The 27,610-nt window shown below is 48.5% G+C and overlaps 10 protein-coding genes across 10 annotated transcripts; 2 read left to right on the forward strand and 8 right to left on the reverse strand.

The window, feature by feature from the left end:
* Nucleotides 1–1,594: 1,594 nt before the first annotated feature.
* On the forward strand, nt 1,595–4,516 carry EI90DRAFT_3287418 (uncharacterized protein). The gene is made up of 6 exons (XM_039067055.1): nt 1,595–2,099; nt 2,155–2,197; nt 2,261–2,283; nt 2,337–2,482; nt 2,639–4,125; nt 4,180–4,516. Exons 1-5 carry the CDS (start codon nt 1,844–1,846, stop codon nt 4,082–4,084), a joined length of 1,914 nt encoding a protein of 637 aa, XP_038919088.1. The 5' UTR covers nt 1,595–1,843; the 3' UTR covers nt 4,085–4,125; nt 4,180–4,516.
* On the reverse strand, nt 4,496–5,678 carry EI90DRAFT_155431 (uncharacterized protein). The gene has a single exon (XM_039051900.1). The coding sequence runs from the start codon at nt 5,423–5,425 to the stop codon at nt 4,820–4,822; it is 606 nt and encodes a 201-aa protein (XP_038919089.1). The 5' UTR covers nt 5,426–5,678; the 3' UTR covers nt 4,496–4,819.
* A 2,431-nt stretch (nt 5,679–8,109) lies between these two features.
* Nucleotides 8,110–8,525, reverse strand: EI90DRAFT_3014082 (uncharacterized protein; the record flags this gene model as incomplete). The annotated part of the gene is made up of 2 exons (XM_039056739.1): nt 8,110–8,214; nt 8,268–8,525. 2 exons carry the CDS (start codon nt 8,523–8,525, stop codon nt 8,110–8,112), a joined length of 363 nt encoding a protein of 120 aa, XP_038919090.1.
* Nucleotides 8,526–8,847: 322 nt separating this feature from the next.
* EI90DRAFT_155543 (uncharacterized protein) lies at nt 8,848–10,294 on the reverse strand. Its single transcript, XM_039051901.1, has 2 exons — nt 10,250–10,294; nt 8,848–10,178 (listed from the first exon to the last, which is right to left on the reverse strand). The coding sequence occupies exon 2, from the start codon at nt 9,909–9,911 to the stop codon at nt 9,108–9,110; it is 804 nt and encodes a 267-aa protein (XP_038919091.1). The 5' UTR covers nt 9,912–10,178; nt 10,250–10,294; the 3' UTR covers nt 8,848–9,107.
* A 565-nt stretch (nt 10,295–10,859) lies between these two features.
* On the reverse strand, nt 10,860–12,252 carry EI90DRAFT_155325 (uncharacterized protein). The gene is made up of 2 exons (XM_039051899.1): nt 12,234–12,252; nt 10,860–12,187 (listed from the first exon to the last, which is right to left on the reverse strand). Exon 2 carries the CDS (start codon nt 12,006–12,008, stop codon nt 11,112–11,114), a length of 897 nt encoding a protein of 298 aa, XP_038919092.1. The 5' UTR covers nt 12,009–12,187; nt 12,234–12,252; the 3' UTR covers nt 10,860–11,111.
* A 3,714-nt stretch (nt 12,253–15,966) lies between these two features.
* EI90DRAFT_155654 (uncharacterized protein) lies at nt 15,967–17,612 on the reverse strand. Its single transcript, XM_039051902.1, has 4 exons — nt 17,439–17,612; nt 16,838–17,383; nt 16,416–16,703; nt 15,967–16,360 (listed from the first exon to the last, which is right to left on the reverse strand). Exons 2-4 carry the CDS (start codon nt 17,208–17,210, stop codon nt 16,149–16,151), a joined length of 873 nt encoding a protein of 290 aa, XP_038919093.1. The 5' UTR covers nt 17,211–17,383; nt 17,439–17,612; the 3' UTR covers nt 15,967–16,148.
* Nucleotides 17,613–19,038: 1,426 nt separating this feature from the next.
* On the reverse strand, nt 19,039–19,350 carry EI90DRAFT_2822380 (uncharacterized protein; the record flags this gene model as incomplete). Its single annotated transcript, XM_039053579.1, has 1 exon — nt 19,039–19,350. A coding segment is annotated over one exon (312 nt), but the record flags the coding sequence as incomplete, so codon positions are not given.
* A 1,427-nt stretch (nt 19,351–20,777) lies between these two features.
* Nucleotides 20,778–21,626, reverse strand: EI90DRAFT_3045148 (uncharacterized protein). Its single transcript, XM_039059390.1, has 2 exons — nt 21,318–21,626; nt 20,778–21,223 (listed from the first exon to the last, which is right to left on the reverse strand). Exons 1-2 carry the CDS (start codon nt 21,439–21,441, stop codon nt 21,087–21,089), a joined length of 261 nt encoding a protein of 86 aa, XP_038919095.1. The 5' UTR covers nt 21,442–21,626; the 3' UTR covers nt 20,778–21,086.
* Nucleotides 21,627–22,075: 449 nt separating this feature from the next.
* EI90DRAFT_2968902 (uncharacterized protein) lies at nt 22,076–23,216 on the forward strand (the record flags this gene model as incomplete). Its single annotated transcript, XM_039055636.1, has 4 exons — nt 22,076–22,214; nt 22,279–22,439; nt 22,502–22,736; nt 22,794–23,216. 4 exons carry the CDS (start codon nt 22,076–22,078, stop codon nt 22,892–22,894), a joined length of 636 nt encoding a protein of 211 aa, XP_038919096.1. The 3' UTR covers nt 22,895–23,216.
* Nucleotides 23,217–24,264: 1,048 nt separating this feature from the next.
* On the reverse strand, nt 24,265–27,219 carry EI90DRAFT_3045151 (Dihydropteroate synthase-like protein). The gene is made up of 4 exons (XM_039059391.1): nt 26,602–27,219; nt 26,119–26,538; nt 25,821–26,065; nt 24,265–25,770 (listed from the first exon to the last, which is right to left on the reverse strand). The coding sequence occupies exons 1-4, from the start codon at nt 27,205–27,207 to the stop codon at nt 24,678–24,680; spliced, it is 2,364 nt and encodes a 787-aa protein (XP_038919097.1). The 5' UTR covers nt 27,208–27,219; the 3' UTR covers nt 24,265–24,677.
* Between the last annotated feature and the right edge of the window lie 391 nt (nt 27,220–27,610).

Raw genomic sequence — 27,610 nt, forward strand, 5'->3', positions numbered from 1 at the left:
GCGCAAGATCAATCTTGCGATGCAGCTATAGATGCGACGTTCGCGGGTGTTTGGACGAGATATTCCAGTGTTTCGGCCTATTAGTTCTGAAGCCGATTCTCAGTTTTTTTGGTTACTTAACTCTTCGACAGTGAAATCTTTGGAGCCTGAGGGGAGAAAAACATGAAAATTGTGTTGCATAATCATCAGCTAATTTTACATGTTTAGTCTTGAGGCGAGGGGCTCATCTGCTAGCTGTTTGTGGAAGTGCAGCAGCTCTCATTTGGTGGCCGGCTTCTCGGTTTCAGACCGTTTTTCGCAGATTTAGATGTCTGACCGCGGTTTTCGGGTGAAATTCGGAGCGGAATTCCGGTTTTGAAAAGGCCATACCAGACAAACTGGTTTTTGCACACTTGGAGTAGCACCCTACGGAACGAGGCGCGCCTCCAGAGAACTGGCTTACTTAAGAGCAACGGGGTATACCCGTACCAGGTGAGCTCCACAGAGCGAGATGATTCGCCAGTGCGAGAACGCATTTCCCCGAGGTTGCAGTCTCTGATTCAGCCCAGACGCGTCGACTCAATAACCCCTGGGGAGCCTGGCCTTCCCAACAAACCTTCAGGCAGTCTCTGCCCGCGAAAGCTATGGAGGATTCCATCAAAAAAGGTCATTTTCCGGACACAGTTCAGAGCCCGGGGGGTCAAGATGTGTAATAAAGGAAACACATTTGGCTGTGAGAGTGGGAGAGAAATATAATATGCCGAAGTCATAGAGGCTGGAGTCCTGCCTAGGAGAGAAAGGCTCTGCTCCAAACATTTGACGACTGGACACGCCAAACATGATTTGCATCAAGGCCGGAGTTATTGGTGAATATAACGAGCAGGGCGGTGCCGATCAAAGACAGCAAGAATGTCGCTCACGGATGGTTTTGTCAACTGATGCCGACCAGGTGAAGAATCCTAGTTCCCAGTTGATTCGTTTGGAAGACATAGATAACCAGAACGATCGAACCACCAGGGACATAAGCGTGTTCAACGCGAATGGCTCGCTTTGCATCCAATCCAAGTCTAGACCCACGTGCCAAGTCTTCCACTCTGGGAGTTGCCGAGTGGGATCGTTGAGTTTGGCGCCTCTCCATAGTTGAAGGGCTTTTTCAGAGTGACAAGAAAAATCTGTCAAAGGAACGCACTATCTAGAAAAACGCTGGGTGCTCACCATTTATTTATTACTATTTTTTTGTCAATCACATGACCATCTGGGTCATTTGTCGGAAAAATCCCGTACAACGTTTTGGGTTGGGTTGCAAACACTTGATCAATTGTTTACGGGGTTTTTGCTGTATGGGAAACGTTTTTGATACGATGGAATGCGTTTAATAAGCGTTTACATAAACATTATTTCCGACATTCATCCAAATCGGACGCGAGATTTTTTACTCGGAGGATGTAATTTTCAATCACCGCAGACGCCGGCCCCCAATCAACCGATCCAGTGACGGGCAATGTTTTCACTTTCGGTGAAGAACCCTGCGAGAATCAAATTGCCAAGTCACGATGGACTGCAGAAAGAGGAAATCTGGCAAGCACGTGAGGGAATCGCTCGATTTCGGGGACATCGTCAAGCGCTGCAGTTCGGCTCCATGCCCTCCTACTGCATTGCTAGGGGTGATGAAGGGCCTGGGAAGTCCGGGGACAGGACTCAGACGTGGGGTGGGGAACAAAGCCGCCTCACGTGATTACCAATAACTTGACACGGAGATGCTTTTCCTGGTTGTCTCTGTTGAGCGAGCTGCCCTTATAAGTATATAGCCTGAGGCTCCACTGCTGGCACTCTCCGGCTGACTAAACTAATCAGCGAGTTAACCATGCAATCCATGGACGACCCGCCGCGCCGCCGTAAACAACGACAAGCGCCACATGTTGACGATGATGAAACGGAAACTCCGCGTTCAGCGGATGATATCCGTAAGACTAGGAAGCGGAAGGAACGTCTTGGGCGACCCTCTAGGCATGACGTTGACAACGGCAATACCCAGCATAAACCAGAAGAGTCCTCCGCTTGGTTTGATGGCCCTTTGGCTTTAACGCTTCTGCCTCCTATAGGTTCATTTCTTACTGGAGGTAAGCTACAATGCCTAAACTTAGTCTGGTCTGTCTCGGTAACCCGATCTTGCAGGCGACTATGTCCGTGACGCGCTCATACTCGCATTACTCTTTTAGTAAGTTTGTCGAAAACCACATCAAAAAGTGTTTCTCAGACTCACTTCCTTTCCTCCTCACAGTTACCTGCGCGCTCTCATCAAAAGTATGTTGTTTCATTCAAGTTTCACCACATGGCACCAACTATGTGCGTCATAGCACCCTGGGAGCTGTATACCCGTTCTCGTGCCCGCCGTCCTCCTTCAGGGTACGAGGAAGATCTCGAATCAGAAGATGAAGACGAGCCAGACCATATTCGTCAGATACGAGTGCTCGCCCGTTCGGAGTTACGATTCGCTGAATTGGTACGATTTTTAATTCGCCAACAAGCTATACGTATTGACTTCTATACGACAATCCACACCGTTGAATCTCTGGGATACATGTTCCCCAATTTTGATCAACGTATCCTCAATACTACTGATATGTACTCCCTTCCGAAACCCATCGATGAAAATCAGACCTACCTTGCTCTCTGTCTCTTGACTCCTCTCATAGGTACTATGCTTCTCTGCTACGCTAGCTCCATTATGAGCGCCTCGGGATCGATCTCGTGGTTCTCCACTGGGCTCTTCATCCTCGCCACTGGTATCCGACCATGGCGCCACCTAATTTCCCTACTTACAAATCGTACCGAAGCCCTCCATGATATTGTATATGCTCCAAAAGTGAACAGTAGGGGTCGAGGACGAAGAACGATCTCGGAAGACGAGAGGGAGAAGCATAGGGACCAAAGAACAAAGGAAGCCGTCGAAGCTGCTATCACGTTCTCCAAGGAGCAAACCTATAATACTCGCCGTGACCTTCAAGATTCCACTGGAAGGATCAGCGTTTTGGAGTCACATATCAACGAACTTGCCACATCATTGGAGACGCTCTCTACACGTCTCACCACCCCTCATAGTCCTACCAACATCCAGCAACGCGCCCAGCAGGAAGCGGCCATTCAGGCTCAACTGGAGGCCCAAGTTCAAAACCATGATAAGACTCAAGCTGCTCTTTCCCAAGTCTCTTCACATCTGAGCACACTTCAAACATCCTTTTCTGCGCTTCAAGCTCGTGTAAGAACTCAGGAAGAAGTCGTCGAAGATGCTCAGACAACCATTCGCAATGCTGCCCGCTCCTCGGAAAGTCTGAGGTCGGATATAGAGGTCCGCCTGGATGAGACTGGTAGGGGTCTGGCAAATCTAGAGCGTAGGCTGGAAGGGGAAGCTGAGAGACGAGCTGGCGAAGAAAGGAGTCATACGGAACAACGCGACGCCGTGGAAGCACGGATTGAAGGCATCGAGCGTAGCCTTGGAAATATCGCTAATCTTCTCGAAGCAAATGAGAAAAAAGCCAATGATGCTCTCGTTTCTGCAAATGCCACAGCTGCAAAACTCTCTTTTGGTCCACCGCCAGGGAACGTTCACGGTAATCTCGATGGTGCCAGCACACGTCCTAATATTCATCCACTGGTTTGGACGGGAGGGAATGGCACGACGGCTCAAAAACGACTCTCATCTTCTGGGAATGCATTTCAGCTATCTTCTTTACGTGAGAATGAGGAAACATTTAATTGGACCAACCCTCTTTCACCAACCACGCAAGCCGCTCTTCAAAGAACTTCTACGGTCCCTGGTGGGAAGTTGAAAACACGCTCAAGATCCCGATCGGACGCCGTCCTGGGGAACGTACCGTATGGTGATTACCCCTTATTTTCTTGCCGCGGACTTCAGGCGAGAATGGTGGAATATACGTTTGGCGCAATTTTGTTACCTGTGAAGATAAGTCAAAGAGTTTTAGGGTTTATGTTGAGTGTTATTGGGAAAGGTGTGAGAACTGGGCAGAACTTTAAGGAGCGGAAGAGTTGGAATGCCGGATCTGCTGGTACTGGTGGTATTAAGAAGCCGAAGAGGACGGAGTAAAGGAAGGTTGGTGCACGCGAGCTCGAGTTGCTTCTTGATCGGTAAGTGGGCCTTCTCTGCATGCAACGCTGGGACGACTAATGGAATGTTGACAGATAACTACGTACCCTTCCCGATCTATGATTGATCCGAATGAAAAAATTATTCTTGCATTTATTGGACCCGTGGATCTTCTGTACATTTCTTTTCAATTGAAGCCTCTGCTTCGTCATCTTCGCTCTCATCTCGAAGGCGCCTCTCTCGCCGGTCACCACCCACTCGGTGCACCTTAAATCTTCTTGGTTTGGTAGTAGCAACGGAATCAATACACGATCCTTGCACCAGGGATCCAAATCGACCCTGCGGTGCATACCGAACTCCCATCAGCATTGAGCCAAGGCATCGATGTTTTAATTCATGGTTTAGGATAATTATAAAGATACTATCCTCATGACGATTTGCACGATTCAGACGAAGGTTCGATGAACTGGTTTCTGCATCCCAATGCATAGCGCAATGGAGGCTATGCGTGCGGTCTTGGCTGGCTCACGATGCGCCAGCACCAGTTTTGCGCCCGAATCGACTGTTTATCCAAGTTCCTGCCACATTGCATATAATGCTGCGTGTGTAAAAATAGAATGCCACCGGCAAGAGGCAAAATACCGTAGGTGAATAGATGAGCATTCTTGACGTTAGGATTTCGAGTTACAACCGCAACAGAAGCAAATTAAGAGAAACTATGACGTGTCACTCAAATTACCTTGGTGCTTTCTCCCGCTGGCCGAGATTGGAAAGAGCGTCTTGCAGATCTTCGAGTGAAAAGGTCAAACGGGAGACGTATAATTCCGGATGAACCTGACGGCAGAGCTCGACACTTTCCTCGATAAATTGGAATACGGCTCGAGCACGGTGTGGGTGGTTGAGTGACGCAGCTAAATGAGGGGTACATAATCCTAGGTAAACCACGACTAACTGACGGCAGAGCTTGACGCTCTCTTCAGTGAATGGGAGTGCCTCGGACAACATCGGAGTGGCATCCAAGTTGGGAAACGGCGCGATATAGCAATATAGGTAGCTGAGGGACGTAGCCAAATATGGGGTGTATAATTCTGGGCGAATGGCCACGAGCTGGCGCCGGAACTGGACGATTTCTTTGACAAATGACAGCGCTTCGGAATGTTGAGTAATACGGCCAAATCTGGTGTCACTCTGGGTGCAGGGTTTGACACTTTCTTCGATAGGTGGGAGCGCCTCGGAATATTGTCCGACTTGGGAAAGACTGAAATATAGATGGCTGAGTGGTGCGGCTAGATCTGGGGTATACGATCCCGGGTGGGCTGCAGACGGTAGAGCTTGACACATTCTTCGTCAAATGGGAGCGCCTCGGAGTTCGGAAAGAGCAGTACGGAGATTGTTGAGCGATGCGGCCAAATCTGGGGTGTGCAGTCTTGGGTGAACGGTGACCAGCTGACGGCAGAGCCTGACGCTTTCTTCGACAAATGGAAGCCCTTCAGAATACCGTCCGAGATCTAAATAGATTATTGAGTGACATAGCCAGGTCTGGGCTGTGAAATCCTGGGGCAAGCGCGACCCTTTCTTCGAAAATGGCAACGCTTCGGAATGTCGTCCAAGCGTGGAAAGGGATTGTCGAGATGGCCGAATCCGGGGTGTAAGATTCTGGGTGAACGACAGTCAGCTGGCGCCGGAGCTCGACGCTTTCTTTAATGGATGGTAGCGCCTCGGAGTTGCTGTCCAAGTTGGGGAAGAGTGCATGAAAGATTGTTGAGTGACGTTGCCAAATCTGGAGCGCATGATCCTGGCTAACTGGTAACGAGCTGACGCTGGAGCCCGACGCTTTCTTCAATAAATGGGAGACTCTCGGAATGCCGTCCGAGCTCGGAGCAAGCTGAGTGGTGTGGCCAAGCCTGAGGCATGTAATCCCAGGTGTATGGCAGCTGGCTGGTGCCAAGGCCCGACGCTCTCCTTGATAAATGGAAAAGCCTCAGAATACTCCCCGAGATCGGAAGGAGCAACAGACACCTTGTTGAATGACGTAGCTAAATCCGGTGTATGATCCTGAATGAACAGCAACTAACTGGCATCGGAGCTCGATGCTTTCTCGAATAAATAGGAGTGCCTCGGAATGCCGTCCGAGTCTGGAAAGAGCGGAGTAGAATTATCAAGTGATGTTGCTAAATTTGGGATACATAAATGGCAACCAGCTGGCGCCGGAGCTTGACATTTTCTTCAACAAGTGGGAGCATTGGAATGCTGTCCAAGTCGGGAAAGAGCCTGAAACAGAGTGCGGTCCGAGTCTGGAAAAAGCAGCACATAGATTATCGAGTGATGTTTCCAAACTTGGTATGTAATGGACCTTTGCTAGCTGGCACTGGGATTTGATGCTTTTTTCGATACATGGGAGAGCCCCCGAATGGCGCCCGAGATTGGAAAGAGCATCATATAGATTATTGAATGACATAGCTAAATGTGAGTCGTGTGATCTAGGGCGATCGGCAACCAGTCGACGCCGGAGCTCGACCAGACTCGTACCCAGTCGTCGTCGCTCCGTGGACGCGCACTGCGCACACGCAATTTCAAGTTGGGTTTATATTAAAAGTCACAGTCACCTTTACATGATGCATGAGTAGTCATCTTTTGTATTGAACCCTTAAAGTCACATGTGCCGGAAATAGAGTTAAACCCGATCACCTACTCCGAAAACCAGCGCGCGACACTTCGCTCCAACGACTGGCACAAAAGTTGGGTGGCGGTGTTTTTCGGCAGCATCCGGGACTGAATTGTTGAGTCCACACAACTTGTGCGCAACAGATTAGGTTGTAGTCCGGTGCATTTTTAGTGTCAACTCACATAAGATTTGTACCCGACCCACCCCAAAGGGTATGAAGGGCTGCGGAGTCAATAACCTGAGCATGCAGAGAATCTAAGCCTTATATATTACTTTGAGAGCATTACTGTGTTGGTGTGAGTTAGTGCAGATGGTATAGCGTTCGCTGAGGCTATGCACTTTTTTTGCTTGCTCGGGTTCGACTCCCATTTGGTAACTTCCTTTTTTCATTCATTCCTCACTTCTTGGTGATGTATACGGAAATTTGTCGCATGTATGAAAGGGGTGATGCATGAAAAAAAGGAGGTTACCAAGTGGGAGTCGAACCCGAGCAAGCAAAAAAAGTGCATAGCCTCAGCGAACGCTATACCATCTGCACTAACTCACACCAACACAGTAATGCTCTCAAAGTAATATATAAGGCTTAGATTCTCTGCATGCTCAGGTTATTGACTCCGCAGCCCTTCATACCCTTTGGGGTGGGTCGGGTACAAATCTTATGTGAGTTGACACTAAAAATGCACCGGACTACAACCTAATCTGTTGCACACAAGTTGTGTGGACTCAACAATTCAGTCCCGGATGCTGCCGAAAAACACCGCCACCCAACTTTTGTGCCAGTCGTTGGAGCGAAGTGTCGCACGCTGGTTTTCGGAGTAGGTGATCGGGTTTAACTCTATTTCCGGCACATGTGACTTTAAGGGTTCAATACAAAAGATGACTACTCATGCATCATGTAAAGGTGACTGTGACTTTTAATATAAACCCAACTTGAAATTGCGTGTGCGCAGTGCGCGTCCACGGAGCGACGACGACTGGGTACGAGTCTGGAGCTCGACGCTTTCTTCGATAAATGGGGGCGCCTCGGAATGCTGTCCGAGTTTGGAAAGAGCGAGACATAGCCAAGTGTGGACCGGAGTGAATGATTTTAGGTCAACAGCAGGGAGCTGACGGTGAAGTTCGTTCAACGCTTTCTTTGATAAACAGGAGCGCCTCAGAGTAGCGTCCGAGGTTAGAAAGAGCATGATGCAGATGAGATGGCCGAATTTGACGTGTGTAATCCCGGATAAACAACGAGCTGCCGGTAGAGTTTGACGCTTTCTTCGATTAGCGGAAGCGCCTCGGAACTTGAATGTCGGCCGAGTGTGAGAGTGCTTCACATAGACAGAAGAGTGAAACAGCGAACTATAGTGTGTGAAGCTCAGAAACAAGACATTGGGTAGTCATGCACAAAGTCCTCCTTATCCCAGTTACACTTTCCCAAGATGTCCGTATAGAGCCTATCCATCATTCTCTCGGCCGATGCCTTCGACCGGTTAATACCAGTATCCAGCATCTTCATAGGGGGACCGCTCGCACCTCCACGTAACGGAAGGCGGTATTGATCCAAATGAACAGGCCACCGGCAAGTTTGTCCTCCAGCAAGTTTGCCCTCCAGCTGGCTTCCAAACTAAGATGCACTTCCTTCAATTCGCGTCGCTGCATATGGATGTAGAGAGCACAGTCCTGCACGTTAGCATCATCCGAGAGATCCATGCTGGGATGATCGATAGGGGAATCAGGCGAAAGAAAACGATCAGCAAGGTCGAACTGTCTCGAGGTGACAAAAGATTTCATGTTGGACGGTAACCATGGTACTTGCACATGAGCACACACCAGCTGCAGAATCGATCGCAGTGAGAATGGTGATTACCATGTCGTCTCCTGCTGCGAGAAGTTCATCAATCCTTTGCCTAAGACCGCCAGCCTTTAGCCTCAATGGCGATAACAGCTAAGGGACAGAATCTCAGGCACGTGCCGAGCCTCCAAGGGCCTGAGGCCGTTGCATATAAAATATGGAAGGTTGAGCAGGAGGATGAATATCGGATGAAACGATGGAACTGGGAGAGGAAATATCGGGTTTTTTAGCGCGTTAAAAGAAGTGATAAATTTGCTTCGGTCAAGCCTCTTAGTGCCTCAAATGCTGTAGTGGCAAAGCTGAGCATTCATTTTATTCGACCCGGGACTAAACGATAGTGCAAGGGAGGAGATCTATTGAAGTCTCCGAGCGCCCACTGCACCCTAAGGAAAGGGAACCTCATCCGAGGGAAGTCCAGAAAGATGGAAGGGCGACCTAGCAAAACTTCACGATTCTCCTTCTGACGGTGGATAGAACATGCAAAGGCAAATAGGAAGATGTTGCAACTGACCACGAACATCCTAAACAACTTGGCTAAGATCAACAACAATTGGAGCTGTCTGCCAGCCTTGAAGGATCCGAGTCCCATCTTTGCTGGACCGAGGGCTGTACAGAAGGGTAGGATCATATGGCACTTGATCACCATACCAAGCGCCTAGATCTTCGGCACCAGAGGAAATGATTGGTTCGTACTCCTTGGGAATAATGAGCTCGGACCCGTCACCGAAGAACATCGGTAGCCCCCCGTGTCCTCCATTGGTTCCGAACAGTGGGGTTCTCCCGGCAGCGGATGAATGGATGTCAAACTTCTGCAACATCCCCTCCCACCCCCTCTGCTCGTCCTCCTTTTGCAGGAGAACATAAAATGGGCACTTGATCCAGGACTCATCCAAGTTATGCCCTGCATGTGTTTCGGAATGATGTATATCTGGTGCTTCGCCTTCTGTCAACGAAAGGGTAGGTCGAGCAGATACAGACGAAGGGATGCGATAGGAGCAGGTGAAGGGAACAGCAGGATTCATAATCCAAAAATCGAAATCCGTCACACAATAACTCGCAATGAGCTCACCCGAACCTGTCAACCAGGTGAAAGCGCTCAGGCCATCGAAAGCACCGATGTAACGTGCTCCTGGAGAAAACCCAAGCGTGCGACGGTGAGGAATAGCGAGCACAAGATCATCTGGGTCAGTTTTGATGAATGCAGAGGACGAAGTAGAAGACTCAGAGGCTAAGATAGGAGGGTTGGAAGTTGGAGTGAAACTATTGGAAGAAGGGGGTGCGAGGTGCTGCATGTGCGGGTCACCCAAAATGGATATGAGAGTCATGCTGTCGTACCAAGAGCTATCGGTGTTCTGTGGAACCCGTATGATAAATAATCCATTATCTGATACTCGAGTCACAGCAGGAAGAGGGTTGGGAAATTAATGGGAGCCATATCGTGGCTAAGGATGGTGACGTTCCCTTCAATGTCCTCGGCAGCAACTCGGTGGCTGCCATGGACAAATTCGATCCAGACTGGATGGTTGGGTGGATTAAGTTGGAATCGGGAAATTGTGTGCTGATGGTCGATATCAGCGAGTTCAATGACACCACTACCAAAACCAAGAGCTACATGGTGACCATCAAGGGAGAGCGCTGCGCATGTCACGATACCGTTACGAACATCAGGGTCGTTGAATAAGGTATCATAAACACCCCGAGTATTAACCTTCTCTGGAAAATTAGGTAGCTTTGCCTCTGTGAACATTCGAGCGTTGAGCAAATCCCCACTCAATGGGATTCTGTGCCCAGAAAACTCGCCGGAAATGGTGAAGATCCGGACAGGATCAGAGAGGTGGCCATATAGTTTATACAAAGGCGATGAGGTCGGGGTGAAAGGAAGGGTCGATCGATGGAGGTGCCAAGGTTTCAAGGAAGTCCCACCCAAATATGACACATATTGCTTTCTCGAGCATCTCTCAAAAGTTTGAATGAATCACAATCCTGTTAAAAATGACATCATATTAAAATAATCGACACAATGACTTTCTTTACCTTGAATTCATCAAATCCATCAGGGATCCGTTCAAAGAATGACGCCAGATGCATAAATGTAACCAAGTTTCGCGTGAGGAATGTATTAAACTCGTTCTGCAAATTGGACCCTTGTGCAAAGAGTTGTGAGGGGTCTAAGTGTTCTAACAAGTATTGACGAGTATATCGGAGATGATGAGGGAGATGACGTTTTCTCTCCCTAAAATCGCACCATTTTCGTTTATCTCCTAAAGGGAGAATAGTGGGCTCCCCAAACACATCCTGCTCACAACTATTATTGAAGAATCGGAGGAGTGGCAGTCCAATGAAATACTGATTCGCATCCCCGATAAAGAATACCTTGTCATTTTCATTACCAATCGGATCCCCCGTTATAAACTCTTTCATTGATGCATGATAGAATTTGACGCCCTGCATTTCCTCTGGCGAACTTTCTGGAGGACTGTCCGAAGAACGGTTTGAAGAAAGATCAACGATTGAGAGAATTGGTTTCAATATGGCCAGGACCTCTTTCTCGGTGATTCCTGACAGCTGCGATATAAAAAACACACTTGGTGGCTCGAATGCTGCATTGATTGTGGAAACAACTTGGCGATACTTCCTAGCTGTATGTGGAGGGACTCCTGGCAGGTCAAACATATAGGCACGGCGAAGTATGCGCAAGTACTCTGAGTTGATGTCAGTGGGGGCACCGATAAGTATTCAAATTCAGATTGAAGGGTTTCACCACGACGTGTTCGAGCAGAGACACCCCGGATTCGGATTGAGGTGATAATGGGCAATCCATGACAGGCTGTGGCAAACGCATCGATATCCTCTTTCGACGGCTTCCAGGAAGACTCATTGACACAACCCCGAAGGCCTTCCTCCACCATGCAGCGGATAGTGTGGAACTTCTCTTCCTCAGCGACAATGTCCACATCTTCACATGGTATGATAAGACCTTGAGCCCGAGCGCCGTCCCAAGCCGACACGATGGATGACTCTGGCCAACAGCTGACCAACACGGCAAATGTGGCTGGCAGCTCGTCAAGAACAAATACTAGCTTCATTAAGGACTCAAGGTCCTCCTGAACCCCACACTCATCCAGCCCATCCAAGACGATGACGGGACGCTCCCCACGCAAAGATAGGAGTTTGTGCATGAGATCGACAATCAAAAATCGCATCTGCTCCAGAGTGGAATCTCGGAGGTCCTTCAGTGCCGAGGACCATCGAAGTTTACTGACAAGAAGACCCTCGTACTCGGCATTAAACAAGGCAAGTTGACGTGCAAGAGTAGAGGGAAAGTGTTCAATCGAAGCAAGTCCTACTCCCTTTCGATTTTTGTCCCAGAAGAAAGATGCCGCCAGGTGTCCCTGTTTGTTGAGAGCCGAGGCAACGCTCATTGATATAGCAGTCTTTCCAGTGCCCAGGGAGCCACGAAGCCAGACAAATCGGTGTTCCCGTTTCTCCAAATGATTGAGTATCGATTCCTGAATTCGGACACGGGTGTTTTCCACGCATTCCGACTTGCTTTTCACCGCAAAGAATTCTGCCTCTGCTTTGTAGAGTTTCGAGAGTTCGGCTAAAATATCATTAAATTCCAAGCAGTGGGATCGGGGAACAACAACGCACGGTCCACTGATGACTGAATTGTATGGAGGGGATTCAGAGTTGTCGCAGTGGTCTGTGGGTAAACTCAAGTCAGTCATCGGACAGTCTGAATACCAAGAAAACAAACCGTAAAGCGGGAGACAGCATCACGGATACAGGGCTTTACAGCGCTTATTTCCTGGTCGCTGAAATTACCCTCTTGGCAAGCTTTTGACGTTTGAGTGCCTCAATTTGCTCTAATTGTTGTTTTAGAGCTCTGTGACCGAGGGTTAAGATTTGGGCGAGAGAACGATGAATTGAATGCACATACAAGTTAAATCGATGAATCAGGTCACTTATTTCGAGAGGAACTTGGCCGGTCCACAACTGGAGAGGCCTGAAGATTGTTTCCTGGGCGTTTCGAACTTCATCGTCTAATCCCTTGAGATTCTCGTCATTGTTGTCAATCGTCTGCATGAAAACATGGAGGTTATTTCATTAGATCGCAAAATCGCAACAACACCTGCGAACCTCGTAAACTTGGAGCCATGCCAGGAGTATACTTGGTATTTGATCGAGGTTTGGAATAGGGACGAACTTAAGAGCAGAGGCGGCAGTTTGAAGGACGAGCCTTGTAGCGGCAATGATTGTTTTCTTTCCGTCACCAGCAGTGACGGTTGGGGATGACAGATCGGGCGTAGAGGGATCAGATTTTCTGGGATCGGAGGACTTTGATTGGTCGGTATGAGTGGGATCGGGGCTGGGACTTCTGCTGAACAGCTGAGCTATAGCGTGCCGAACAGACTTCCGCTCCTTCCGGCCTCGAGAACTACCACCAAAAGTAGTGAAAGGATTAAGACGGAATCTATCAGATCCACCGCGATCTGTGCTAGTTGCTGCATCGCTTTCAGTTGGAGAAGAAGTGGTCTGGAGATTGGGAACAGAGTTCGAGCCGCGATGGGCCACCGGGAGGCGCAGGAGGGTGTCCTCTTTTGAAAAACTTCAATCGATCAGACATCGCAATCGCGGAGGGCGTTGTGGGCGAAGAGGAGAGTTGAGCTACCTCAACCACACGACATATAAGGCAGTACTGTCCTAACCAAGTTTGTACAGGGGCGATGGGGATTGGGCGAAAGGAAGTAATTAAAGGATTCACGGATTCTTTTATCTTTTCTTGAGCTTCTTCTCGGAGCTTGAATGAATTGCAATTCTGTCAGTAAATGGCGTCACATCGTTGGAATAAGCGCAATATCCACTCACTTCACATAAATGGACGGAACGCCGCAGGGATTACAAAGTCGAACCAAATTTCGCGCATTAAAGAAGGCAGTCTTCCATTTCCGTTCATCTCCTAGTAGTTGGACAACTCATTAATTATCGTTGAGAGATCGAAGGGGTGCGCGGTAGTCCCGAGGAAATACTCTATCGTATCACTCCCGATTCGAACCCTGAATTCCTTCTTCGTTGCGTGATAAGTAATGCCATGTCCTGAGGAACGTTCCGAGCGGCTTGTCGGGAAAAATCAACAAGTCGGAAAATTGGTTCCAAGCTCGCCATCACCTCCTCGGCTATTCCTACGTTATTCCTTATATAATCCCTAGGAGTTTATGGGTCGCATCTTCACGCCAAACCCCATCTCAGCACCTCCGCCCTCGCGAATACCAGGTAACATGAAGTCGTTAGTCCTTCAGCGGCTCAGCGGTGTGGATCTGATTGTTCTTGAGCGAGTTCCAAGCCAAGTGGCTCCATGCCGAGCGCGAGGAGGTTAGCGTGAAAGCACGCAAAGTGTTCCAATGGCAGTGCGGGCGTCCCATGGAAGTGACGTAGAGGAGACCACGAGTCGGGGAGGGGAAGGGCGGGGAAGTGCATAGTGTCCATAGCACAGTCAAGGATTTGAGGTCTAATTTGGATTTTAAGGGCTTTTTATCAAGGGTTGTGAACAACGGGAGTCTCACGCATGTCCAAAGTCGCTGTTCGGACTTGCCAGAGAAGTGACCTTTCAGCGGACACTCGTACTGAAATTGGAAAGCACCTCAATAAATCAGAGATGCCACTGTAAGATGAGGATATCGTTTACCACACTGTCTGCCACACCGCCGGTTGAGTAAGTAGTGGACTAGGCACGGCATTTGTCTCCAAAACTAGTTGGACCCAAAGGTACACGGAACACACTTACAATCAGGCTAAGTACCACTCTCTACGGTCTCCCAAAATGCATTCCATAGCCAATCCTTCGTCTGCGTCTCCTGCAAAAGGTCGATGATATCATCTGATCTAAGGGAAAGACTCCTTTTTCGTCCAGTAAGGTGCGCGAGGCACCTGAACTCCATCTTGCATGTGGCAATCTTCACAAGGAGTACTATCTACCGTTCCTGACCCATACGATGTTGTAATTGATGATGTGGTTGGTGAGTGAGCGATACCTCGTTGTGCCTTGTACCGAGTAGCCGGACAAATCTACAGGCGGACAGCAACCTACCCAAGTGACGAATTTTGATATATTGTTTCAAAGAAAGAGATTTCGCCATTTTAAGTTGGAAGAGATTCACCATCGTAATTCCCAATGACGGTTCTGACGCACATGCAATGGTCTTTGAATCCAAATGGGACGGGATGCAATTTGCCATCATGGGATATATTGGTAGCCACGAGTGGACGCTCCCCTCACTTCGAGTCCTCACTACAGATGATAGCAGCCTAGTAAACCGATCCGAACACATGTGAGTGGAGACTCCACAACTTTATTTCCGTGTGTTTGTTTCGAGACCCTGCCCTTGCATGGCAGTACTCTCACGAGCAGCAGCTTGAAGTCCTGCAGCTACACACATACACGTACACATGCCTAGTAGGCCAGAAACCTCGTACAACTTCTGAGTCCCGGGAATTTATTTATTATCCCACCTCAACGTCATTCGAGAAAATGCTGATGCAACACTTGTCGCAAGAGAGTCATATTTTTGCTGTCCTCGCTCTCTATTCCTTACTCGCACAATCTGCAAGCTTCAGCCGACGTAGAAAATAACAGATCTAGAGAAGTTCCCATATCTGGGGATACTCATCGTCCTTCGTCCAAGTGAACCCCAGACCATTTTCCTCTGGTAAGTCATCACTAACAAATATTCCAATATACTTTCACAATTGCTGGAACAATCGAGACTCTCTACGAAATGCTTTTCCTTTGAAATTCTTGTAGGATGATGCGCAGTAAACGTGCACCCCTTGTAGCGCGCTATCAATTGCAGATATTGAACCCAGGCTGCCCACCTTCTGTTAAATTATTCTGGATCATGCAGATGTGTTATTCTGTAGGTAGGGCTGCGGGGATCGGATGGATTATATGGATCGATGGCCACCGGGCCCGGGTTGATGCTGGCACGTCGAGGATCCAGATGTGTCAGGTTCCGAACACAATTAGACAGTTGAATAAAGAGTTACTGTTTCTCGGCATGCTTCCTTCCGCATTGGTCTTGGGATTTAATCCGAATGTGGCGCAAATTCTCTTTGGGTTTTCAACTTGGCCGCAGGTTTCGGCGCGACAACGTTGGCGTTATTTAGCCCGATGCACGTTTGGCCCCATCTCTCCTAGCTGAGTATTAGTAGGGATCTTCACTAGACGCTTGTACACACATATATCTAGCACTTATATATCACGTTGGTCTTTTTGTTACATTACTTATGTGCAGCTGAGGATAACCGTCGGGTGACATGATGGAACTGGGAAAGGAAATATCGATCTTTCAGTACGTTCAAAATGATAACGGAAAATTTGCTTCGGTCAAGCCTTTTAGTGCCTCAAATGGACAGGTATGTTCATTCTGATACGGAGTGAGGAAATTATGAAAAGAGCAAAGTCAAAGGTCTGGTCGCAATGCTGAGCATTCATTTTGTCCGACCCGGGACGAAACGATAGCGCAAGGGAGGAATGGTCGTAGAGCTGTTGAAGTCTCCGAGCTTTATTTATACTCGAAGTCCAGAAAGATGGAAGCGCGACCTAGCGAAATTTCGCGATTCCCCCTTTGACGGTGGGTAGAACGTGCAAAGGCAAATAGGAGGATATTGCAATTGACCACGAATATCCTAAATGACTTGGCTAAGATCAACAACAATTGGAGCTGTCTGCCAGCCTTGGAGAAGGATTCGAGTCCCATCTTTGCTGGATCGAGGGCTGTACAGAAAGGTAGGATCAGACGGAACTTGATCACCATACCAAGCGCCTAGACCCTTGGCACCAGTAAAAACAACTGGATCATACTCCTGGGGAATAATGAATTCTAATTTGCCATTGAAGAGCACTGGTATCCCCCTGCGTTTTCCCCTGGTTCCGAACAGCGGGGCTCTTCCAGCAGCGGATGAATGGATCTCAAGCCTCCGCAACTTCTTCATCCACCCTTCCGACTCCTCCGGCTCCTCACTTGGCAAGAGAACATAAAATGGACACTTGATCCAGGACCCGTCCAAGTTATGCCCTGCATGTGTTTCGGAATGATGTATATCTGCTACTTCACCTTCTGTCAATGAAAGTGTAGGTCGAGCATTGATACAGGTGAAGGGATGTGATACGAGCAGGTGAAGGGAACAACAGGATTCATAATCCAAAAATTGAAATCCGTCACACGATAACTCGCAATGAGCTCACCCGAACCTGTCGACCAGGTGAAAGCACTGAGGCCATCGAAAGCGCCGACATAACATGCTCCCGGAGAAAACCCGAGCGTGCGACGGTGAGGAATAGCGAGCAGAAGGTCATCTGGGTCAGTTTTGATGGATGCAGAAGGCGAAGTAGAAAAATCAGAGGCCAAGATAGGAGGGCTGGAAGTTGGAGTAAAATTATTGGAAGTAGGGGGTGCGAGGTGCTGCATGTGCGGGTCACCCGAAATGGATATGAGAGTCAGGCTGTCGTACCAAGGACTATCAGCGTTCCGTGGAACTCGTATGATAAATAATCCATTATCTGATATTCGAGTTACAGCAGGAAGAGGATTGTTGGGAAGAGTACCAAGATTAATGGGGGTCATATCGTGGCTAAGGATGGTGACGTTCCCCTCATTGTCCTCGGCAGCAACTCGGTGGCTTCCATGGACAAATTCGATCCAGACTGGATGGTTGGGTGGATCAAGCTGGAATCGGGAAATTGTGTGCTGATGGTCGATATCGGTGAGTTCGATGACACCACTGCCAAAACCAAGAGCTACATGGTGACCGTCAAGGGAGAGCGCCGCGCATGTCACGATACCGTTATGGACATCAGCGTCGTTGAATAGGGCATCATAAACACCCCGACTACCAGCCCACTTTGGCAAATTAGGTAGCTTCGCCTCCATGAGCATTCGAGCATCGAGTAAATCCTCACTCAATGGGATTCTGTGCCCAGAAAACTCGCCAGAAATGGTGAAGATCCGGACGGAATCGGAGAGGTGGCCATACAGTTTGTGAAAAGGTGATGAGGGTGGGGTGAAAGGAAGGGTCGATCGATGGAGGTGCCATGGCATCAAGGAAGTCACACCCAGATACTCCACAAATTGCTTTTCTCGGGCGACTTTCAAAAGTTTGAATGAATCGCAATTCTGTTCAAAATAACATCATAAATAATCGCAATGCAATGATTTTATTTACCTTGAATTCATCAAATCCATCAGGGAATCCTTTGCCATGTTCATCGAACGACGCCAGGTGGATAAATGTAACCAAGTTTCGCGTGAGGAATGTATTAAACTCGTTCTGCAAATCGGACCTTTGTGCAAAGAGTTGTGAGGGATCTAAGTGTTCTAATAGGTATTCACGAGCATATTGGAGATGATGAGCATATCGGAGACGAAAAGGCGGAGGACGTTCTCTCTCAGGAAGATTACTCCATTTCCCCACGTCTCCTAAAGGGAGAACAGTGGGCAACCCAAACACATCCCGCTCACAACTATTATTGAAAAATCGGAGGAGTGGCAGTCCGATGAAATACTTATTCGCATCCCTGATAAAGAATACCTTGTCGTTTTCATTACCAATCGGATTCCCCATTATAAACTCTTTCATCGTTGCATGATAGAATTTCACACCCTGCATCTCCTCTGGGGGAGGACTCTCTGAAGAAAGTTTTGAAGAAATGTCAACAATTGAGCGAATTGGTTCCAGTATGGCTAGGACATCTTCCTTGGCAATTCCTGACAGCTGCGATATAAAAAACACACCCAGTGGCTCGAATGCTGCATTGATTGTGGCAACCACTTGGCGATACTTTTCCGCTATATGTTTGCGGACTCCAGATGAGCCAACCATATAGGCCCGGCGAAGTACACGCAGGTACTCCATGTTGACATCAACAGGGGCATCAATCAGATCACGAAAGTATTGGAACTCGGATCGAAGGGTTGCACCACGATGAGTTTGAAGGGAGACATCCCGGACTCGGATTGAGGCAATAATGGGCAATCCACGACACGCTGAGACAAACGCATCGACTTCGTCTTTTGATGGTTTCCAGGAAGAGCTATCGATACAACCCTGAAGGCCTTCCTCCACCATGCAGTGGATAGTGTGAAAGTTCTCTTCCTCAGCGACAATGTCCATGTCTTCACAGGGTATGACAAGACCCTGAGCTCGAGCTCTAACCCAAGCCGATACAACGGATGACTCTGGCCGACAGCTGACCAACACGGCAAATGCGGCAGGGAGCTCATCAAGGATACGTACTAGCTTCATTAAGGACTCAAGTTCCTCCTGAGTCCCACACTCGTCCAGTCCATCCAAGACGATGATGGAGCGCTCCTCACTCAAAGATGAGAGTTGGTACATGAGATCGACAATTAAAGATCGCATCTGCTCCTCCAGAGTGGAATCTCGGAGGTCCTTTAGTGCTGAGGACTGTCGAAGTTGACTGACAAGAAGACCCTCATACTCGGCGTTAAACAAGGCAAGCTGATGTGCAAGAGTAGAGGGAAAGTGTTCAATCGAAGCAAGTCCTTCCCCCATCCGATTTTTGTCCCAGAAGAAAGATGCCGCCAAGCGACCCTGTTTGTTAAGAGCCGAGGCGACACTCATTGATATAGCAGTCTTTCCAGTACCTGGAGAGCCACGAAGCCAGACAAATCGGTGCTTCCGTTGCTCCAAATGATCGAGTAGCCATTCCCGGATCTGGACACGTGTATTCTCCAGGCATTTCGACTTGCTTTTCACGGCAGAATATCCTGCATCTGCTTTGTGGAGTTTTGAGAGTTCATCTGAAACGTCATTAGATTCCAAGTGGTGAAATCAATGGAAAACGACAAACAGTCCACTGAGAGTCGAATTGTGTGGAGGAGATTTAGAGTTATCGCAGCAGTCTATGTAGAATCTCTCAGTAAATCTTTTCACAGCTTCGACGTAGACGAAACGAACCGAAAAGCGGGAGATAGCATCGCGGATGCACGACTTCACGGCGCTTATTTCCTGGGTTATCTCAGTCGCTGAAATCACTCTCTTGGCAAGCTTTTGACGTTTGAGTGCCTCAATTGTTGTTTTAGAGCTCTGTGACCAAGAGTTAGGATTTGGGTGAGAGAGAATGATGAAGTGAATGCACGTACGAGTTAAATCGTTGAATCAGATCACGTATCTCGGGAGGAACTTGGCCATTCCACAACTGGAGAGGCCTAAAGATCGTTTCGTGAGCGTTTCGAACTTCATCGTCTAATCCTTTGAGATTTTCGTCATTGTTGTCGATGGTCTGCATGAAACATGGAGGTTATTTGATCAAATCGCAAAATCGCACTTGCGAACCTCGTAAACTTGGAGCCACGCCAGGAGTATACTTGGTATCTGATCGAGGTTTGGAATAGGGACGAACTTAAGAGTAGAGGCGGCAGTTTGGAGAACGAGCCTTGTGGCGGCGATGACTGTTTTCTTTCCGTCACCAGCATGGACGGCTGCAGATGACGGTGTTAGATTTATTGAAGATGGGGTATCCAAGTTCACGCCTGTGCGTCCTGGTAGTGGGTGGGGAGTTTTAGTGTTGCCATGGATTATACGCTCGCTGGGCATCATGTGAAAGGTATCAATGGCCCCATCGGAGGATTTCGATTGGTCGATATGAGTGGGATTGGGACTAGGACTCCTGCTGAACCGCTCAGCTATAGCGTGCCAAACAGACCTCCGCTGCTTCCGGCCTCGAGAAGTACCACCAGTAGTAGTAAGAGGCTTAAGGTGGAATCTATCAGATCCACCGTGATCTGTGCTAGTTGTTGCATTGCTTTCAGTTGGAGATGAAGTGATCTGGAGGTTGGGAACCGGGTTCGAGGGTCGCGATGGGCCACCAGGAGGCGCAGGAGAGTGTCCTCTTTTAGAAAACTTAAGTCGATCAAACATCGCGTATCAGCAATTGCAGAGGGTGTTGTGGCCAGAGGTGAGTTGAGCGTCCGCCACGCGACAAATCAGGCAGTGCACAAATGAAGTGGGATGGCGAATATTGAAGTGCCCCTTTGTAGACGCAACACCTGGATAGGGCATTAGGTACACTATCAAAATAATTGACAATAACGAAGTTCACCACGCCGACTACACACCCTTGAGCAATTTTTAGCATAGTTTCAATTATTGATGGTTATTTGGTTCGGACCCCGGTCTCAACTCCTCACCTTAACCAAAAACAGCTCCAGGTGTCTTCCCCCCCGCATGGGGATCCAGGCTACTGACGGTGGACTGTATCTGAATGGATGTCTTTGTATGATGCCGACACAAGCTTAGACTAGAAACCAAAATTTTTTGTCTTGCGCTTCAAGTCTATCGCAGCAGGACTTCTCTCACTTCTAATCGGCGGCCTCGCACTTCCGAGTAGTGAAGATGTCCTATTTCGCTGTCGTTCTAAAACATGGAATACGTCGTTGCCACGAGTTACACAAAGTTTTCGCGTAGGCGAGAATATTTAATCAAGCCCATCGATCGATTCGTAGCCATATATCCTTCTTCCCGACGGCACAACCAGTGAAGAGGGAAGAGATGTAAGGCAGGCTTAGATACCAGGAATAGTAGGCGGGAATAGCAGGATGTGTTGAAGATCTCAGCTGTACGTCCGAAGGCTTGAAATTTGATAAATGTATAACAATGATTTCCTCCGGGGAAAATGCCCTCTCCGTCGACATAACTGATGGGCCGAAAAGGCAGAGATGGCGAAGAACTGAGCAAAGGTGAAAAGGTGAACAGGGCCCCTGTAAGAAGGATCAGGGTCAAGGGCCTGGGGCGGGGTCGATATTTATTTTGTTGCTCCCAACGGCGTTGGAACATATGATTCCGTCAAATGAGCTCTCCGAAGAGGGGATCAACGATTCAGTTGTTAGATCAAACACCAAATCGCATCCGCAGGGTGCTCAGCGGAGAATATCGGTAATATGACATTTTCCTTGTCCGGCTAGTCGTGGCGTCATCCTACAGACACCTGGCCTCCGATCTTGAGCCGTCGTGAGTCCGGGCACATGGTTCTAAGCATCGTTTCCAGGTGCGAGAACACTGTTTTGCTGGGGCACGTAAGTGTAATTATGTCACTTTGTGAGAAATCCATCATCAGCAGTATTTGTCAATTCAATCGCAGTCAGAGATCAATTCAGTCCAAGTGATGACGTGAAAGACTTTAGGGTACCACTGAATTGTCTGAATCATCATGTTATTCAATCATTACTGTTGGCAGCCAAATCGCTCAAGAAATGATAATGAGTTTTGTGCAATCAGTAGCGTATATAAGGAGGACTAGATTCGAGGATGCCCTGGTCAGCCAGCCAGTAATTCCTCACAAACTCTCTACTACCCACCCTCAGCTTTACATATTATATTCTACAAATCGTAGCCGAGAATGCCTCTCTTCGGAAATTGGAAGCGAAGCTCTGTAGGCCCTTCGACCAAGCCTGTCAATTCTCACGCCGCCATGGGGACACAAGCCAAACCAGCCGGGGGACGAGCCGACGCGTTCCTCAAAACTATCGCCGAGCGTCGGACTGTATACGCCTTGACGAAGAAGTCCTCAATACCAGATGAACGTGTTGTCGAGATAGTTCAGCATGCTGGTATGTCATCATCTCTTTGTCTCATCGGAATGGCTGGACTAATTTACTGGGATCGTCGACGCAGTCTTGCACTCTCCCACTGCTTTCAACTCCCAATCAAACCGTGTCGTTGTTCTCTTTGGAGAGAACCACTCAAGACTTTGGGACATCGTCGCCGAGTCCTTGAGGAAAATCCTCCCTGCCGAGCAATTCGAAGGGATGGTGGGGAAAGTGCGCTCCTTCCAGGTTAGTCCTTCCTTCCCCTCCTATAGACGCGAGAGACTAACTCGTACCTTTCTATACTATAGGCCGGATACCTCACAATCCTGTATTTCGTCGACACAAAAGTTGTCAAAGGACTCGAAGAACAGTTCCAAGCATACGCAGCAAACTTCGCGCCGTGGGCCCAGCAATCTATTGGAATGCTCCAATCCAACGTTTGGGTTGCCCTGGAGAAGGAAGGACTTGGTGCTAGTTTACAACATTACTCTAACCTGATCGAGGCGGAAGTCAGGAAGGTATACAACATCCCTGAAGAGTGGAGTAAGTACCATTTCTCATCGGAAGATGATCGGGAGTACTAACGAGTGGTTTCTTTAGGCATGGTCTCTCAGCAGCCGGTTGGTGTTCCTGCTGAGGGCTGGAAGGCGCCTGAAAAGGACTCTAAGCCTCTCGAGGAGACCGTTAAGGTCTTCCACTAAACTATATGGACTTTCATATTGCCATTTACGCCTTGTCTGCGTAGACACATACCTAGTTATTCTTGCGATTGGATTAATAATCATCGAGAGAGACGCACTACTGGAGACGCATGGGGTTGTTCATTTGTACATAAGATGCAAACCCAACATCACAAGTGGCCTTCCACGTTGCCGGCGAACGAAGTGTTTGGAAGGATCCGATAGATGGAAGATCATTACGGAAGTCGGAATTGCCATCATGATGCATTGCTAATTATAGTTGTCTATTTATCCTTTGTTCCCACCTTTAATAGATCGTAGCGGTAAGGATGTCAATCTCATCACCTCGTGGGGACCTCAAAGAAAGGAGCAAAAGTAAACCAAACCCCGCTGCTTGCCGAGGGCGGACAGCATTGGACGGGATAGCCTATGATGCAAGGTGCGCTGATTAGAAAATGAGAGTGATAAGAAATACGGAAGCCTAGCGACTCAATTTGTATCGCACGAGGCAGGATGAGGCAATGTGCAGTACAGCGATATTCCGTTCCAAAGGTCAAGTGCTCCTGACCATGCCAACAAACGCAAGCGTTGTGTTGCGGTAGAGATTAGGGTCGTTAACGTCTCACCAAACACTTTGGCAGATGGAAGTTGTTTGCCGAGGTCACCCTTGAACTGGTTCAAGCTGCGTGTGGCCGTTACACCGCCACAATAGTCAGAGGGCTGGCGTTCAGCAAGCCTAGACTATTCGTCCGGATTTACATTTCTGGCATGTCCCGAATTGGCGCACAACGCACAGTACCTCGAACTGGGAGCCTTGCTTCCTTGGGGGCCGTGATGCTAAGCGTATCGGCACATCAATCGGAGCCCATGAGGGCCCAAGCGGGCGCCATTTTATTACGGTAGCTGCCACTGGATGAACGAAGCAGTTCATATCCCGTTAGAACGTGAGGTGAAGGACAATGATCCGCCCACATCACTCTTTTCAGCAAAGAACATCCGTGTTGATAATCATGATACGGGATGGTTACCATTGTCGAATGCTGGATCAATGCCTGCAACATTCTATGACGGGAATGGTAATGAGCTAAGGCGCCAAAGTCAAAGACCACCCATGGGAAAGAAAGACAGCCCAATAACAGGCGGGCTAGGAAGTAGGAAGGCCTCATATCAGTGACAGATTCAGTGGCATTAGACCACACGAAATCACTAGTGCTTTGGGAGGTTTAGGAGAGGGCTGCCGATAGTAAAACGAGCCTAGGGAAGCTTAAAAAGCCACTTATCTCATCTCCTTCGCTCGAAAAGCAAAGTGTAGGATCAAATGAAGCTGGGAAGTGTACTCTAAGGCCATGCGGTTGTGTGGTTTTCTGGGAAATGGCATAACACGTTCATTGACGAGTCGTTGAACCGTGGCGCGTCATCTGGTTAAATGTCAATCAAACATGATGTCCCTCCGAATACTTCCGAGATTGAAACGGCGCGAGCGTTGAATCAAGTTCACCCAGGAAGCCTGAGGGACAAACATGAAATCCTGCAAACGAGCTCCAAGAGACGGAGCTGAAACACAACTTGTGCAATAGAATGAGGGACTCCGAGGTAGGTTTTGACATGGGTATCCAAGTCGCAGTTAATGCCTCTTTGCAATGTCAATTGGGTCACAGTTAGTACCAAGTGGCCTGAATCCAAGGACGTCATTCGGTCCAGTGGAACAAGCAACGAATGCCATTAAACAAGCTCCATATACGCCATAGTTCATTCTCACGAGGTTAGCTCGGGAAGGAGTGAAGAAGAATCAGTCATGCATCCACTAAAATTTCTGTGCATGTTGACGCCATAGGGCATCTACAATTTTGACCGTGTCACGGGTATCGCGAATATCATGGACGCGAATAATGTCGCATCCCTGCTGGATAGCTGCAACGTTAACAGCAGCAGTAGCAAAATTCCGTTCTAATGGTGGTGCCTGAGGTCGTCCGATCAATTTGCCGAGAAAGGATTTCCGAGAGGCACCAACTAGCGTTGGCATTGACTCAAGAACGGCAACAGACCCATCATCCGGCGACGACAAGGCTTGTTTCTTGGAAATATACTCTCCCAGATGATGGCTTCCGTGAGGATTAAGCACCAATGATCCAGAGGCAGTGAAGTCGCGCAAACCCCGAATAAGGTCTAGGTTCCCTCCTACTGTCTTTGAGAATCCGATCCCAGGGTCAACAATAACATTCCATCTCCACACCCCAGTCTCCATAGCCTTAACCACTTCCGCGCCGAGTTCCTCGCGGACGCTTGCCATGACTCCTTTCGGTTCATAGCTATTATCCTTTCCCGCGTCGGTGCCTCTAGAGTGCATCATAATCACTGGAACGGCTAGTTCACTGGCCAAGGCTAGCATGCCCTTTTCTCTTAGAGCACGGACATCATTGATGCAGTTGGCACCCCCTTCCAAAACCGCACGGCGGGCAACCTCTGCTCTAAAGGTATCCACAGAGATTGGAATCGTGACACCCGCCTTACGAAGAGCACGACAGACTGGTACAACACGCCCTATCTCGTCTTCAGTGGACACTTCGGCAGCACCGGGTCTGGTAGAATAGCCCCCAACATCGATAATATCGGCGCCATTGGCCACTGCATTTAATGCGTACTCTACGGCGGAGGAGATCGTGGCGTGGAGACCACCATCTGAGAAGGAATCAGGAGTATAGTTCAGTGTCGCCATGATATACGTTTTTTCTCCAATAAACCATTGAGTGGAGGGGCATGAAGGGGTCAAATCCAGAGAGGCAACAAGTGGGGTGCAAGGAAACGAAAGAACCTTGCGAAGATTACGTTCCGGGATATCTTGAAACATTTCTAAAATGGTTTTAATGGAATGAGGTGGTTTGTAACCAGGAATCATGCTCGCATCCACAGTCAATGCCTGAGACCAAGGAAAGTGGGTGAAACTTACTCAGCAAGCGGCCGGAGGACGAATTCGCGCTCCGACATGCGCGGATGGGGGATAATCAGTTGGCGTCTGATTACAATGTTGGAGTCGTCGATTTTTTCTTCATCTGATATAATAACATCGTCGTAAAGGATAATGTCAAGATCAACAACACGAGGTCCGTTTCGAAAAGTAGGGGTACGACCAATCGCTTGCTCGACACGCTTAAGGGCACCTAGCAACTCGTGAGGGGTGAGGTTGGTCTCGACCTAATGTTCACCAATTAGTTGTTGATCGTAGTGCGAAGATGGCTTGTTCTAACCAGGCATGCGGCGTTCCTAAATTGAGGTTGATTCTCCACATACATAGGTTCACTGTGATACATAAAGCTTGTATCGATGACCTTAATTCCAATTTCCCTGAGTGCCATTAAGGACTGCTGAATGTTGGCTACCCCCTCCCCGATGTTGGATCCCAAAGCAATCGCCGCTACGTGACAGCCATTTGTGTCGCCTGTCACTTGCGGTAGCCATGGCATTTGAAGATCCGAGAGTTTGCGGGTAATAGACACCTCCGCCGAGGACGCGAACATAATGGCATTAGGTTTGGCAAGACTAACAGTAATTTGGGATATTAAGTGCTTCCCTGACGCTGTCGAGTACGCAGAGGGACTTGTGAGTGCAGCCCGAGCCACCCCTGTCACAAAAGCTTCCACCGTTTCGTATGATGACGCAAGAGAGAACTTGATGGGAGAACAAATGCTTGATCATCTAGAAGCAATTGTGTGCAAAACAAACCAACGTACGACCACCACCGAATCCGCTATACCACCGTAATCGAACGGAGTCAGAGGGGATGGCAAAGGGAATCTTGAATCCCTGAATCCCAGTGGAACATCCATCTCCACGTTGATACGGATCAGCTGTTTGTGAACTCGCTCCCAAGGGTTGATTCCAATAACAGTGAAAAACTCAAGATCCCGAATATAAAAACGAGAGGCAGCGATTTTTGCGACGTCTCCACAGGTGACATCGCCCCTTTGAGCTGTCATCTTGATTCCAGCACCCTTGGCATACAAGTGAGCTCGAGGCTTCTCGACCTCGATGTTGATCTCGTCCAAGTTGGGGAACGTCTTCAGGCAGTCCGTGCAAAGTGCGTATCCCAAAGTCTCGAGAGAGTTGATCTCGCCGCCTGGAAGTATTCCAGCGACCACTCTTTCAATTAATTTTGCAAGGGTGCCATAGTTCACGGAGTTAGGCAGGGAGTCTGACGATGCCGCTAATTCGACTGAGAGAGGTGCTGCGGCTGATATGACCAATGGTTGTGATAGCTCCTCCGACCCGGGTTTTGGCCACTGGAATGCACCAAGAGGAGCTCGGACTGAGAGCTTGTTGAGAATTATCTTGTCCATCAACTGTGCCACGTGCCACCCTTCAGTCCCCCGACGCGGCAGAACCCGTCACTCCACTAGGAACACTCTTCGCATAATAGAGAACAACCCTGGTCTCAGTACTCAGAGTCATACCTTTCCCTCGCGTACGTCATATCTACTGATGGCTCTTCGCATGCTGATCATCCACGCACGTTTAGTTCAACACGGTCTTTACACGACAAACCAGAATCATGACATTGGTTGAAATGGGAAGTATATAAAAATGTTGATGCAGTTGTGTTGGCAGTGAAACGAAGAATAAGATGATGGTGAATCGTTTTGGAGCCTTCCAACATGCAGGTAGCTAACGTAAACCAGTTGTGTAACAAGCGATGTTGATGTGGTGATGCGACAGCATATAGGTTATGAGGCAAGCGTAAGC

The sequence above is a fragment of the Cantharellus anzutake genome (assembly GCF_015039405.1).
Source record: "Cantharellus anzutake strain C23 chromosome Unknown EI90scaffold_11, whole genome shotgun sequence".
NCBI lineage: Eukaryota > Fungi > Basidiomycota > Agaricomycetes > Cantharellales > Hydnaceae > Cantharellus > Cantharellus anzutake.

Excerpts from the sequence above, each read along its gene's own strand:
- EI90DRAFT_3287418 (XM_039067055.1), top strand. The coding sequence starts at position 1,844 with ATGCAATCCATGGACGACCCGCCGCGCCGCCGTAAACAACGACAAGCG. Across the intron at positions 2,198-2,260 it reads ATACTCGCATTACTCTTTTA|TTACCTGCGCGCTCTCATCA; the intron begins GTAAGTTTGTCG and ends TCCTCCTCACAG. Across the intron at positions 2,284-2,336 it reads CCTGCGCGCTCTCATCAAAA|CACCCTGGGAGCTGTATACC; the intron begins GTATGTTGTTTC and ends TGTGCGTCATAG.
- EI90DRAFT_155431 (XM_039051900.1), bottom strand. The coding sequence starts at position 5,425 with ATGTGTCAAGCTCTACCGTCTGCAGCCCACCCGGGATCGTATACCCCA.
- EI90DRAFT_155543 (XM_039051901.1), bottom strand. The coding sequence starts at position 9,911 with ATGACTCTCATATCCATTTTGGGTGACCCGCACATGCAGCACCTCGCA.
- EI90DRAFT_155325 (XM_039051899.1), bottom strand. The coding sequence starts at position 12,008 with ATGAGCGTTGCCTCGGCTCTCAACAAACAGGGACACCTGGCGGCATCT.
- EI90DRAFT_155654 (XM_039051902.1), bottom strand. The coding sequence starts at position 17,210 with ATGACCCCCATTAATCTTGGTACTCTTCCCAACAATCCTCTTCCTGCT. Across the intron at positions 16,704-16,837 it reads TGCTTTCACCTGGTCGACAG|AAGGTGAAGTAGCAGATATA; the intron begins GTTCGGGTGAGC and ends TTTCATTGACAG. Across the intron at positions 16,361-16,415 it reads TGTTTTTACTGGTGCCAAGG|CCCTCGATCCAGCAAAGATG; the intron begins GTCTAGGCGCTT and ends CTTTCTGTACAG.
- EI90DRAFT_3045148 (XM_039059390.1), bottom strand. The coding sequence starts at position 21,441 with ATGTTCCAACGCCGTTGGGAGCAACAAAATAAATATCGACCCCGCCCC. Across the intron at positions 21,224-21,317 it reads CAGTTCTTCGCCATCTCTGC|AGCTGAGATCTTCAACACAT; the intron begins CTTTTCGGCCCA and ends CTTCGGACGTAC.
- EI90DRAFT_3045151 (XM_039059391.1), bottom strand. The coding sequence starts at position 27,207 with ATGGACAAGATAATTCTCAACAAGCTCTCAGTCCGAGCTCCTCTTGGT. Across the intron at positions 26,539-26,601 it reads TAGCGGATTCGGTGGTGGTC|TTCTCTCTTGCGTCATCATA; the intron begins GTACGTTGGTTT and ends TCTCCCATCAAG. Across the intron at positions 25,771-25,820 it reads GTCCTCCGGCCGCTTGCTGA|CATGATTCCTGGTTACAAAC; the intron begins GTAAGTTTCACC and ends TGTGGATGCGAG.